The sequence below is a fragment of the Lynx rufus genome, unplaced genomic scaffold, assembly GCF_022079265.1.
Source record: "Lynx rufus isolate CCGP_SWC_20201006 ecotype Redwood Valley unplaced genomic scaffold, mLynRuf1.p SCAF_12, whole genome shotgun sequence".
Lineage (NCBI taxonomy): Eukaryota > Metazoa > Chordata > Mammalia > Carnivora > Felidae > Lynx > Lynx rufus.
The window spans coordinates 67,940,429-67,953,903 of NW_025814826.1; the positions used below are offsets into that span (position 1 = coordinate 67,940,429).

The window sequence follows — 13,475 nt, forward strand, 5'->3', positions numbered from 1 at the left end:
ACCGGTGCAGTGGGCTCGCCGGGATGGGGCGGGGCTGCTGAGCCGGCACGCGCCGGACGGCGCGCGGCGCGGCGCGGGGCGGGGCTGGGCGACGCACGGGGCGGGGCTGGGTGGCCGGGCCAGCGCGCCTGCGCCCCCGGAGCTGGCGAGACAAAGGGGAGGGCCCGGCCGGCCCCGCCCCCAGCGCCCCGCCCCGCGCGGCCGGCCGGGCCGGCGTGTGGCCCCCGCGCCCCCGCCTCCGCTGCCGCCGCAGCCGCCATGTACCCCGCGGGCCCCCCGACCGGCCCAGCCCCGCGCCGCGGCCGCCATCCCCTGCCCGGGCGCCCCGCGCAGCCGCCGCGGCTCCCCGCACCCACCCCGGCTCCCGCCGTGAGGCCGCCGCCCCCCGCGCCCGGGCCGCGGCCCCGCGTGGCCGTGAAGATGGCCTTCCGCAAGGCCTACTCCATCAAGGACAAGCTCCAGGCCATCGAGCGCGTCAAGGGCGGCGAGCGGCAGGCCAGCGTGTGCCGAGACTTCGGCGTGCCGGGCGGCACGCTGCGCGGCTGGCTCAAGGATGAGCCCAAGCTGCGCTGGTTCCTGGAGCAGCTGGGCGGAGAGGTGGGCACGCAGCGCAAGAAGATGCGGCTGGCCAACGAGGAGGAGATCGACCGCGCCGTCTACTCGTGGTTCCTGGCGCTGCGCCAGCACGGCGTGCCGCTGTCAGGGCCGCTCATCCAGGCTCAGGCCGAGGCCTTCGCGCGCCAGATCTACGGGCCCGAGTGCACCTTCAAGGCCAGCCACGGCTGGTTCTGGCGCTGGCAGAAGCGCCACGGCATCTCCAGCCAGCGCATCTATGGCGAGGCCGAGCCTCTGGCCGCGGGCCCCGCGCCCGGCCCGCCCGTCAAGCAGGAGCCCGCACAGCCCCCCGGCTCCAGCTCCGGCCCCCTGCCCGAGCGGGCTCCGGCCCCGCCGCCCCCCGCCGAGGGCGGCTACGGAGACGAACAGATCTACAACGCGAACGTCACTGGCCTCTACTGGAAGCTGCTTCCGGAGCAGGCCGCGCCCCTGGGCGCGGGAGACCCCGGCGCGGGGGGCTGCGGCCGCCGCTGGCGGGGCGACCGGGTGACAGTGCTGCTGGCCGCCAACCTGACCGGCAGCCACAAGCTGAAGCCGCTGGTCATCGGGCAGCTGCCAGACCCGCCCAGCCTGCGCCACCACAACCAGGACAAGTTCCCAGCCTCCTACCGCTACAGCCCGGATGCCTGGCTCAGTCGCCCACTGCTGCGGGGCTGGTTCTTCGAGGAGTTCGTCCCTGGCGTGAGGCGCTACCTGCGCCGCAGCTGCCTGCAGCAGAGGGCTGTGCTGCTGGTGGCCCACCCGCCCTGCCCAAGCCCGGCTGCCAGGACGCCCGCCCTGGAGGAGAATGAGGAGGCCCTCAGGCGGTGTCGGCCTGAGCCCCTCAGCTCCCCAGAAGAGCTGCAGACCCCGGATGGTGCCGTGCGGGTGCTGTTCCTGTCCAAGGGCAGCAGCCGGGCACACATCCCTGCTCCCCTGGAGCAGGGAGTGGTGGCCGCCTTCAAGCAGCTGTACAAGCGGGAGCTGTTGAGGCTAGCTGTGTCTTGTGCGGGGGGCTCCCCGTTGGACTTTATGCGCAGCTTCATGCTCAAGGACATGCTGTACCTGGCCGGCCTCTCCTGGGACCTGGTGCAGGCTGGCAGCATTGAGCGGTGCTGGCTTCTCGGCTTGCGGGCGGCCTTCGAGCCTCGGCCCAGCGAGGAGTGTGTTGGGCAGCCAGCCGGCCAGGCCGAGGAGGCCGCGGAGCACAGCCGGGTGCTCAGCGACCTCACGCACCTGGCGGCCCTGGCCTACAAGCGCCTGGCGCCCGAGGAAGTGGCCAAGTGGCTGCATCTGGACGATGACGGGGGGCTGCCGGACAGCTGCAGAGAGGAGGCAGGCCCTGGCCGGCCCCCGGTGCTGGCCCCTGCCGCCCCTCCACCCCCCGCCAGCCTACCCTCTGTCATGGGGGGTGGAGAGGAGGAGGAGGAGGCCGCGGTGCCCACTGCTGGGGAGGCGGTGCGGGGACTAGAGACAGCTCTTCGGTGGCTGGAGAACCAGGACCCCCGGGAGGTGGGGCCGCCGAAGCTGGTGCAGCTGCGCTCGCTGATCAGCATGGCCCGGAGGCTGGGAGGCATTGGTCCTTCTCCCGCAGTCCCCGAGGACGGGGTGTGACCAAGCCAGCCCAAGCGGCCCCCCAGTGGCTGTTCTCCTGCTGCACTTGGAGGGAGGGGACACACAGTCTTTCCGTCTCCTCTCCTCCCCTCCCCAGAGGTGGCCCACCCTATGGCTCAGGCGGTTCCAGGGACCCCAGCACGGGCTGGCTTGGAAGGGCTCTGTTGGTGAAGGGTCGTTCTGCTCACTGGTCCCCCATCTCCTGAGGGAGGAGCTAGAAGAGAGGCCTCGGGCTCATACACCTCCCTGGGCAAGCACGCTCGTGGGGTCTGTGGTTCTAGCCAGGGTCCTTGCCGCACACACGACACCACGCACTTAACAGGGCAGCTGTCGGCGTTCCCGCCCCGGCCTTTGAGAGCTGAGATCTTCAGCCCTGTGCCTGTCTGTACCTCTGGCCCTCCTCCCCAGGGGCCCGTCACGTGCCCTGGACGAGGGTCCAGCACTCCTGTCAGTCTGGAGCCCTGGTGCTTTGTGGCTCCCGTGCTACAGCCATGTGATCATCTCCATGGGGAAGCACGCCAGTCAGTTTTGGTGTTTAGCACATTGAGTCCATTTTTACAGATACCCCTCATGGGAGCCAGGGTGGCGTCTCACCCCCCCCCCCCCCAGCCTGGGGCCGGTCTTGGAGATTGGCTCTGTCGGCTGGGAAGGGAGGATGGTGCCCGGCACTCGGGGGGCCGGACGTTCCGGGTGCAGCAGGGAGTGTAGATTTCTGTTCCACTGGGGTTGTTAGTTTTCCTTAGGAAGATTCCATTCCAAAATCACACCTATTCTGTGGGGTTGGCAGCCTTCTAGCCTTTCTGGGCCCTGGTGATTTGACCAATGGCTGAATGAGCTCCCCAGACCAGCCACAGCCCACTCGGTCCAGCCCCAGGGCCCAGAGCCACGCCACCTCCTCGGCACTGGCCTGCGGCACTGACAGCCACACCAGGACAATCCCACAGTGCCTTAGTGCCCTCCAAGCCTTTTCCATCCCTCCAGCACTGCCAGGGGCGTGACGAAGGAGCGGCTGCCCACAGCCCCAGGTCCGAGTGGCCCAGCTGGAGAGAGGGAGGCAAGTGTTGGTGTGTCACTGCCCCGCTCTGGGCTCAGTCCTGCGGGTGGTCTGGGACCCGGAGGCGCCCGGGGCCTTCGGGGACTGTCTGGGGAGCTGCTGCCCAGAGCTCTCGTGGAGGGCGGGGGCTGGGTCTGCGGTCCACACCCCCACCGCCCACGTGCTCGCCCGACACTGCGGAGGCTGTAGGCCGGCAGCGTGCTGGTGGGAGGGAGGGGCAATGCACTGGTGAGGGAGCCCCCGGAGCAGCTCCCCGAGTCTGAGAACATGAACCGCTCCTTGGAGCTGCCCTCAGTCGAGGTGTGTGCGTGTTACATACGTGGGTCTCAAATCCGAGAGCTGAGGGGAGACGTGGAGAATTTGGAAGCTTGACCAGGCAGGGGCCCAGCTGGCACCTCTGCTCGCTCATCTCAAGCCTGCACCCCTAGAGGAGCCGGTGGCCGGCTGTGGCTGGCCCTGGGACTCTAACCCAAGCAGCTGGCACAGGGCTTCAGGAAGCCTTCCTTCCACCACCTGATGGCAGCTCAGGGACGTAGGGCTGGGAGCCCGTGGGCGCTAGGCAGGGGTGCACCTGGGGCTCCAAGAGTGTCTTCAGGAGAACGGCTGAATACTCAAAGCAGTAAAGGCTATTACTCTTAGGAAGAGGCTGTTGGGCCTGCTTGGGGTGTCCGGAGGGCATGGCAGCGGGCTGCAGAAGGGGGCACTGGGAAGTGGGTGTGTGGGCTCCTATTAAAACCACGCTTAACTTGTGTTTTGGGGAGAGTTGCCCAACCGAGATGCACGGCCTTGCCCAAGGGGGCTACGTGCTTGGGAAGCGACCCCCAGACATGGAGTGGACTGCAGGTGCAACGTCACCATGTGGGGAGGGGAACGGAGCGCCCGCGAGCTGAGGGGACCAGGGACCCCCAGCCCACGCCTCCACCCAGTGGAGGTCAGGATTGCTATGCGGAGCCCTAGGATGGGCGCTGGGCGCTGCTTGTCCCCAGATAGGGGTGTCCCCTGGTGAGGCTCATCTCCAGAGGCGTGTCCTCGAGGGGACCGTGGGCTTATGGGGTGCACGCAGTCGAGCCTTTTCACGCCCATCCTTGCCGGAGGTGTTCACCCAGTCAGCCCAATGCGCTTTGTAATAAAAGTTCGTGTCAACTTCATATGTATCCCTGTTCTAAAGTCTTCTTTTAATCTATTTTTTTGAATTTGGGGTATATTTTATTTTTTTAAGTAACCTCTACATGAAACACGGGGGCTGAACTCCTAACCCCAAGAAACAAGAGTTTCATTCTGTAGGACTGAGCCAGCCAGGTACCTGTAAAGTCTTATTTTTATAATTTTCGATCCAATACTTAGATCTAGAACACCTCATGATTCAAAAAAGCGAGGAAGACAAAAAAACAGATGAAAGGAGAGACTAGACCCACCAGTCTCTTGAAAACCTAACTTTAGCCTTGTGGCATAAGTGGGCTTGTGGCCAGCCAATGACCAGGCTGCCGCCCCGGCCCCCAAAGCCACTCTCGTTCCCGTCCTGTCCAGGGCCATCGCCATCTGGGGCGAGGCTGCCCCGCCAGCCAGGCTGGGGGCTCAGGGAGACGCCTCTCGTTCAGCGAGTGGCCTGCTCATGGCAGGGCTGGTCACAGGTTCGTCCCCTGCCCCACAAGCCAACCCGCCCAGGTTCTCGGGGACCGCGTGGGGAGATGCGCTGCTGGAGCCCGCCGACACACCAGAGGGTGAGGCTGGGGTGTCAGGAAGCCAGCGACTCCACCTGACCAGAGCTCTCCGGTGATGGTGACGTACAGCCAGGGCGGGTCGCCTCTGCCCCCACGCCACCTGCGCTCGACCAGCTCCCAGGAGCCCCGTGCCCCAAGCCTCAGCTCTGATGTACCTCTAAGCCCTTGGAATCTGGCTCTGTCAGCCCAAGTATGGTCACTCAGTGCTACAGGACAGCAGCGTCTTTATTCCCATCTCAGAGAAGTCAGGTGTGGAAATGTCCTCAGGCTGACCCTCCTAACAGGCAGGAGGGCCAGTGTGCCAAGATGGAATGGGGCGGTGGGGGGGGGGGGGGCGTGGAGGGCAGGAGCGAGAGCAGGGTGGGCACTGCTACAGTGACGGGGGGGGGGGTGCCACCAGGCCACCTACAGACAGGACTGATTTGCTCGTCTCGGCCTGCAGGTGGCACAATCAGCTCCACCCCGTGACTGGCACAGTGTCGGGAGGCCACTGGGGGAGGGGAGGGGAGCTCCAGCACTCCAGGGCCTTGCCGGGGGAGGGGGGTGGGCAGTGCGGGCAGCCCACCCTCCACCACAGGCCCCACAGCCTCAGTTCGGGACCTGAGTTCCCTGCCCTCCGGGCTGGTTGCTCCATTCAGGGACGTGCCGAAGAGCCACGTCCTGCAGTTGAGGCCAGGCCACGAGACCCTCCAGGACAACCCACGGAAGGGTCATCAGGGCAGATCACCCAGATCCTGCTCCGCAGGGGCAGGGGGCCCACGGCCAGCTGAAGCCAAGTCTCTGTCCCGCAGCTGGCCGGGCCACCCTCCCAGACCGCCCGTGGCCTGCTGCCAGCTGGAGCACTGCGGCCATCCTGCGGGGGCTCTGCTCGAGTGTCCCCAAGGGAAGGACCTGGGTGCAGCTCCTCCTCAGCCAGGGCAAGGACACCCAGCCCCGTTCTCTTCTTGGGGCCTGGCAGGGTCAGGGCCCAGCTCCCTGTGTGTAGCCCCACCTAATGGCAGGTCAGCCTGGGGACGAGACGGATGTGGCTGGCTTCACTGCACAGAGCAAGTCTCTTGTGCAGTCTCTGCGTCACCCCCCCCCCAGCTGGCGGTGGTTACACAGCTGTCCGAAGGGCCCGCCCAGCTTCTCTGCTCCTGCCTCACGCAGCCAGCCCACCACGTCCCAACGCTCAGGCCCCCAGAACCCAGGCCACCCACGAAGGGGGGCCACCGCCACGGTGCTCTCTGCCCCATGGTGGGGGGGGTTCCTACAGGTGAGGGGATCCCCCGCCTGCGAACCCCTCCAGTCCCGTCCTCATTTCCTCACGCAGGGATGGGGCAGCCCTGGGGGTTCCTGCCTGAGGGAGAGCTGCAGTGCCGGGAAGGGGCAGGGAAGGAGGGCCTGGGGGCGGCCACGGCCAGTGCCCGCTCCCTACTTCCCGCTCAGCTCCCTCGCCCGGCAGGTGGCAGCCTCCACGGCGCTCATGGTGGCCGCCCGCAGCCCGCCCCGCTCCAGCGCGTGGAGCCCATAGATGGTGGTGCCGCCCGGCGTGCACACGTCTGTCCGCAGCTGAGCCGGGTGCTGCCCCTTCTGCAGCAACAACTTGGCCGTGCCCTGGGGAGAGGGGCACCGGCGGTGATCGAGGGAGGCTCAGTCCCACTGTGTAGCCTGCGCTGCCTGCCATCCCAGATCCTAACTCAGGTTTCCCGGGCCTGCTGTCTCCCTTCCCGCTGCTCTGCAGACACCCCAGCCTATCCCTCTTCACACAGTCCCTGGGGGCTGCCCTCACTCACCAGCAGGGTCTGGGCAGCAATGCGGTGGGCCAGGCCACTGGGCATGCCCATCTTGATGGCACCTTCGGCCAAGGCCTCGGAGAAGGCACACACCTGCAGCAGTGAGGGGTGGGGACTGACAAAGCTGACGCTCTCCCTGGATGAAGCACCCAGTCTGGAGAAAGCGTAGAACCTTCAGAAACAAGGCCCAGAGCACTGGCCACCAGTGCAGGAACCTGGTCTGAGGCTTGAGCCCAGGGCTCTGACTGGAGGAGTCCTGAGCCTCAAAGGTGGGGGAGAGCAGAGATACAGGCAGCTCGGGGATCAAGCCATCTGATCCCAAAGGCAGGGGTCACTGCAGGGACCTGAAAAGGCTCCGCTCTGTCAAGGGCCGGCCTGGGGGGCGGGGGATGAGACAACACTCACGAAGGCCACGCCGCTGCCACTGAGGCCGGTGTGGATGTCCACGTGGGCCTCAGGCACCTCCTCGCACTGCCCGCAGGCCTCCAGCAGGGTCTGCAGGAGCTCGGCGTCGCTGTTTCCAGTGTGGCGGCCGCGGGCCATCACCATGGCGCCCTCTTGAACCACGCAGGGCAGGTTGGGGGAGATCCGCAGCACCCGTGTGGCCGGTGGCAGCAGCTGGCCAGAGAGAGGCAGGGGTCAGGGAACGGGTGGGGTCGGCGCTGCCAGGCAGGCCTTCGCCTCCGCCAGCTGTGGGCTCCCCTCCCCGGGTCCTGGGCGCGGTGCCAGGAGGAGCCTGAACCTCAGGCCCCTCGGCCCCCTGGCCCCCTGTTCGGGCTGTCTGGAAGGCCAAGTGTCACATGTCTCACCCATTCCGCCTCCCTAAAGGGCTAGAGTCAGGCTGGCACCAGTCTCGGATGGCAAGGGGTGGGAAGCAGAGCCTGGCCAGCAGAACTGACTCTGGGGCAAAGCCTCACCTCCCACATAACCCCCACTCACCTCCTCCAGGGTACTCAGAGAGATCCCGGCGGCCACAGACACCAAGATGTGCTCAGTGGTTACCACGGGGGCCACCTCTGCCAGGACAGCTGGCAGGACATGGGGCTTGGTGGCAAAGAAGACTAACCAGCAGTTCTGCACAACCTCCTGGTTGGAGTGGGTGGTCTGGCAGCCCAGAGCCTGCAGTGGGGACAGCGGGATCATGGCTGGGGTGAAGTGCGGCAGCCTCCCAGACCATGGCCCTTCCTGCTAGAGGCCACCCTGCATCCCCAGGGGTCCCCAGGGATCTCTCCTCCCGTTGCAAACGCCTGCACCAGCCCCCTCACAATGCCCAAGACTCACCCAGACCACGGGTTCTTGCTCAGGACCCAACCTGCCCCTCACGGGCCTTGCTGATGTCAGGACCTCCTCACGCCCTCTGACCCCAGTGAGGGCCCACAACCATCTCTGCCCACCCCAACACACAGACACACGTGCACACACACACACCCCGTTACTCCGCCCTTGCTCTCCACAACCTTGACTTTCCTTCTAGTCTTTGACCTCCTCTTTCCCCAACCCAGACTGTCTCAAAAGTTCAGCTAACTAAGCAGCATTCCCTTGCCCCCAGGAAGTGTCTCAGAGGAACAGGAGCCAAGAGCCACCATGAGCCCCCTCTCCCCCCCACCAGGATAGCCTCGACTCAGAAGAGCCGGGGACCAGCTCACCCGGAAGTGGCAGAGGTTCCTGTCACTTGGTGCGCTGGCTAGTATGTGTTGAGCTTCGACTTTTCCTGGAGAGAAAGGCAAAGAGCAGAAGGGTCAGTGAGGAGGTGGGGTGGAAGGAAGGAACAGGGGCCAGCCTGGCCTGCCCCTCACCGAAGGGTCTCTCACACTCAGCCATGCCTGGGCCATCCTGGCCGCTGGCTGCCTGAGACTCTGTAAGAACCGAAGTGCGTGGCAGGCGTGTTCCACTCGGCCGGGACCAGGCAATCACGTCCATCCTGTGGTACTTGTCAGTCTCCACCACCCATCTGTGGCCACGGCCGCAGGCCCCGCTAGACACAGGGGCCAGGAGCTTGCCTAGTCTCATGAGGACATGGATCTCAGGGGCCTATACCTCGAGGGACAGGAAGGCAGGGGAGGAGGGGGCCGTGGTGGGTAGGGAGGCCAAACAGGGGCAAGCTTCCGGGGGAGCTGGGGGTATATCTGTGCTGGGATGTCCGAGCTGGGGCTAAACGCCCATTTGGGAGAAATCATCTGCACCTGTTGCGTACAGGGCTGAGGAGATTAAGTTTCTGTGAGGTCTAACAGGAAGACAGAAGTGCACCCCACAACCCAAACACAAGGCCAGTTAGTCAGGACAGTGACAAGTGCCATGCATTCCTACCGCTACTGTGTTCAACACTGAATCTGCACCACCCTGGAAGGAAGGAGATACTGGCGGTTTTACAGGTAAAACACTTGAAGAGTTTTGCAGTAAAGTATTTTCTGATGATTTTGACCCCACTGAACCTTGACTGTGGCTGAAGGGAGAAAGCCAGCCTATAATCTACACGTAAAGGTTTCTAAATCCCGTGGAGTAAGTTTAGGGACAGCATTATCATGCCTTGCTGCAAACCAGTGGTTCACCACCAGGGAAGTCTCTACCCCTTTCCAACCCCAGGGGACTTGTGGCAACTGCTGGAGACAGTTTTGCCTCTCACAACAGGGGATGCTACTGACATCTAGTGGGAAGAGGCCAAGGACGCGGCTAAACACCCTACAATGTGAAGAATGGAGAATTATCCCACCCCAAGTGTCCACAGTGCTGCGGAGGTTGTGAAAACCCGCAGCGCGCCGCCAGAGTAGAGCCGGCAAACAAACAGGAAACGGGAGGCTCAAAGGTCAAGCAACTGGACCCAGGCAGACCAGGTAGTTAGTAGGAGATCCCGGGCTCTAAGCTAGCGCTGTCCAAGAAAAATATCACTGAAGCCACGTAGAGAACTTCACGCTTTCTAGTAGTCACATTAAACAAGTAAGGAAAATAGGTGAAATCAATCGTAACATATTTGACTTAACACGATATAAAGAAAATGCTATTCTTCCAAAACTTCGTTTCAGTCAGCATTAAAAGTTACCAAAATATGTTACTTTCTCTTTTCTTGTGTGCTAAATCTTCCAAACCCGACGTAGATTTTATGCCATAAACTCACGCCACATCTCAACGCGAACCATCCACATTTCCATGGTGGGCGGTCTATGGCCCCATGTGGCTCCTGGCCAGTGCGGGGACAATCAACTCTAAGCCTCCTACGCACAGCCGTCCCCGCTGTGCTCACAGGGACGCAGGGTCCCCAGGAGCAGAGTCCGCCTTCCGCCCGGGCCCACGCCCGCCGGGCCGGACCCGCCCCGCTCCGCTTCCACGGTGCCCTCGCTCCTCGCCCAGGAGCTCTGCGGGATGCATCCCTCCACGCAGAGAAACCCTTCCCTCGCACAACCGGCCGGTGTCGGACGCCCGCTGGCCCCCAGGCCCAGGGACCCACGCGCCCCCACGCCCGAGGCGCCCCACCTGCTCGAATGAAGCCCTGCGCGAGGGCCTCTGCCATACGCCCAGCGCCAACAAAGCCCACGCGTAACTGGTCCAGACCGGGTGCCGCCACCACCGCCATCTCGCCACCGCCCCGCCAGGCCCTGCTCCGCCCCACGCCCTCGGCCCCGCCAATGGGCTACGCCGCCCCGCCCTGTCCTTGTCTATTGGCTGCCTGGACTTCACGCCCCGCCCACTCCCTTCCGGGCTCTGCGCCCTACCGCTCGACTAGCAGTACCGCTCCAGTCCCTCCCCGCGCTGCTCATTGGTCCGGGAGAGCGGGGCGCTGCGGCTCCGGTGGGCGGGGCGCCGCGCCCCGTCTTCCACCGCGCGTTGGAGAGTCTGGCAGAAGCGCCGCGTCTGGCGAGGTGGATGAAGCTTCCGTGGCAGGATTCTGGGGGCCTGGTGTCGATCAGCTCCTGATCGGAGCTTGAGAGATTCCGTTCAGTGGCCAAGGGTTGGAAAAGGTGGGGGTTCCTCCGAGTCCTTCCGGAGGTCTGCGCCCTGGAGCGTACCTGGTTGGGTGTCCCTCGCGCGAACGCCGCTGAGTCCGGGAAACCACTGGCGCTGGACAGTTTAGCCTCCAGGTGAAAGCATCGTCCTGATTCCGATGAAGGGCCCCGGGCGGGCGAGGTCCTGACCCTGGCCAATCATTACGACATGTCAGGAGCTAGGGAGTGGAGCCCTACCAGCCTTAGGCCGCTTTCTCTGGGTGGCAGCCACGTTCTCAGGGGCACCCAGGTTCTCTCTTTGGAACCTGGGAGTGGACTCGGGTGGGGAGGGCAGGGCTGCCTGGCCAGGGCTTGTTGTCAACCCCTGTCCAAGCTTCAGCAGGTCCAGGTGACAGCATAACATTAGCACTGCCAGTGAAATGTGTGAACAGGGCATGCATTGACTGCATTAATGAAGTTCCTCCAGCCAGCCTGGATCTTGGTTTTCATGGGCCTCGCAGGTTGCTGCGATAAGGCAGGAGAGGTCTTCCTGAGGCCTGGCTCCCCAGCGGAGACCTGGCCCATCTTGTTGGTCCTGGGGGAGATGGGAGTGCTTGGCCACCGCCAGGGCCCATGTTTGAAACTGATGGGAGGGTAGGGGTAGTAGTACTTGTTTTTCTTTTTTCAGTTTATTTATTTATTTTGAGAGTGAGCCTGGGGGAGGGGCAGAGAAGAGAGAATCTCAAGCAGGCTCCACGCTGTCAGCACAAAGCCCAACTCGGGACTCGATCCCAGGATCCTGGATCATAACCTGAGCTGAGATCAAGAGCAGGGTTGTTGTTTGTTTTTTTTTTAATGTTTGAGAGAGAGAACGCAAAAGGGGGAGGGGGAGAGAGAGGGAGACAAGAGAATCTGAAGCAGGCTGCAGGCTCTGAGCTGTCAGCACAGAGCCTGACACGTGACTCAAGCTCATGAACCGTGAGATTGTGACCTGAGCCAAAGTCAGACGCTCAACCGACTGAGCCATCCAGGCACCCCTCAAGAGCCGGCCTCTTAACCAACTGAGCCCCCCGGGTGTCCCAAATGCTTGTAATCTTTAATTGGCCCGGGAAAAATAAAGCTTGGAGAGTGAAGATTGTAGTTTTTCTGTTTAAGATTGCATTTTAAAAACGTTTTAGGGCGCCTCGCAGTTGGGCATCCAACTCTTGATTTCAGCTTGACTCTTGGTTTTGGCCAGGGTGGTGATCCAAGGCCACGGGATCGGACTCCACACCTAGCGTGGAACCTGCTTGAGATTCTCGCTCTTTCCCTCTGCCCCTCCCCGCACATATGCTCTGTCTCTCTAAAGTAAAATTTTAAAAAATGTTTGGTTACTCTAAACTCTACTTTGACACATTCTAAACTCTTCAACGATGAAATCCCCTCATTCACTCAGCACTGCCCCTGCAGGGTGTGAGCCCGAGCAGCAGACTGGGCCACGGGACCCCTACCTTGAGGACTTGCATTCTGGCTGGGACGCAGCCCCTCTGTGACGCGCATGCACACACACACACAGAACAGTACGGAGGATGGCTCAGGACACAGCCACTCTTTGTGTCCTGCCACGTGTGTGCAGGTCTCTGCTCTGCAGGGGCCTCCCTCTGTATGTGCTCACGTGGCTGGCTCAAGCTCCGTCTCAGGCACCACCCCCTCCCTGAACTCCTGAGCAGAGCCTTCTTTGTTCACAAGGGCTGGAGCCCAGGGAATACAGGGCTGACCCACGTCCTAGAGCTCAAGTCCTGGGGGGAGGAGCAGGCTCCCAGGTGCTCCCAGACCAGCACACAGGAGTCCCACAGCAGAGTGGGCACTCAGAGAAAGCAACACCTCAACTGAGGCCTAAAAGGTGGACAGGCACTGACATGAGGGTCCTGGGCCAGCCCCAACAGAGCCCTGCGGGAGAAACACACAGCCTGCTGGAGAAGGGGTGGGGACAAATGCCATGAAAGACCAGCTAGGTACAGGGACAGAGGTGGGAATTTGTGTGCCTGGCACTGAGAAGACAGCCAATACTGCCTGGACAGAGGGAGGAATTAACATGGCAGGCACATCTGGGGTCAGAAGGAAGCTGGGGGCCACCTGCATGAGGATGGCCAAGGGTGACCCAGGAGAGAGGGGACCTGAGAGGAGGCGGGCCCAAAGCCAGGGAAGGTGTCTGGGTCCTGGGCTAGGCAGTACTGAGGGTTTTCAAGTTGGGTACTCCTGGGTCCACACCCCAGCACTGACTGGCTGGCTGGGGGACTCTGCTGTATTCCTGCTGAGAATGGGGAGGCCTGGGCTGCTCTCCCCTACCCACCTTTGTGACAGGCCCTCCTCTGTGACACCTTTGCTACTGTCCAGGGAGAAGGTCGGGCCAAGCCCCATCACAAGCTGCGACCTGATGGCTAGGGAGATGAGGGGCCAGGCCTGGCTCAGCTCTCTCTTGGGGTCCCAATCACCACCCTCCCCTTGGGTCCATCCAGATGCCTACTCAGCCTGTCCAACTCCAGAGCAACCTCATGCCCCAGGGTCCTGGGGCAAACAGGCAGGCCCCGGGAGTTCAGGCCACCCAGGCCTGCATATGACCTCATGTGGAAAGGCTAAGCGGTGGCCACAGCACCAGCTGGGACCACTAACAGGTGCTCTGCCCTGCACCCCCACCACTTGACTGTCCACTGTCTCCGCCCTGCAGCCTACCCAGGTACAGCTGGCCACCCTGGCCCAGCAGCTTTCTGAGGAACCAGCAGGTGAATGGTGGGTCCTGGGGCCAGCCAGGCGCAGGGAG

The 13,475-nt window shown here is 63.2% G+C and overlaps 2 protein-coding genes across 2 annotated transcripts; one reads left to right on the forward strand and one right to left on the reverse strand.

Annotated features, from left to right (window-relative positions):
* The first annotated feature begins 258 nt into the window (after positions 1-258).
* TIGD5 (tigger transposable element derived 5) lies at positions 259-4,416 on the forward strand. The gene has a single exon (XM_047074283.1). It carries the CDS (start codon positions 259-261, stop codon positions 2,206-2,208), a length of 1,950 nt encoding a protein of 649 aa, XP_046930239.1. The 3' UTR covers positions 2,209-4,416.
* Positions 4,417-5,108: 692 nt separating this feature from the next.
* On the reverse strand, positions 5,109-10,323 carry PYCR3 (pyrroline-5-carboxylate reductase 3). Its single transcript, XM_047074284.1, has 6 exons — positions 10,227-10,323; positions 8,405-8,469; positions 7,698-7,877; positions 7,164-7,376; positions 6,759-6,851; positions 5,109-6,579 (listed from the first exon to the last, which is right to left on the reverse strand). Exons 1-6 carry the CDS (start codon positions 10,261-10,263, stop codon positions 6,397-6,399), a joined length of 771 nt encoding a protein of 256 aa, XP_046930240.1. The 5' UTR covers positions 10,264-10,323; the 3' UTR covers positions 5,109-6,396.
* Between the last annotated feature and the right edge of the window lie 3,152 nt (positions 10,324-13,475).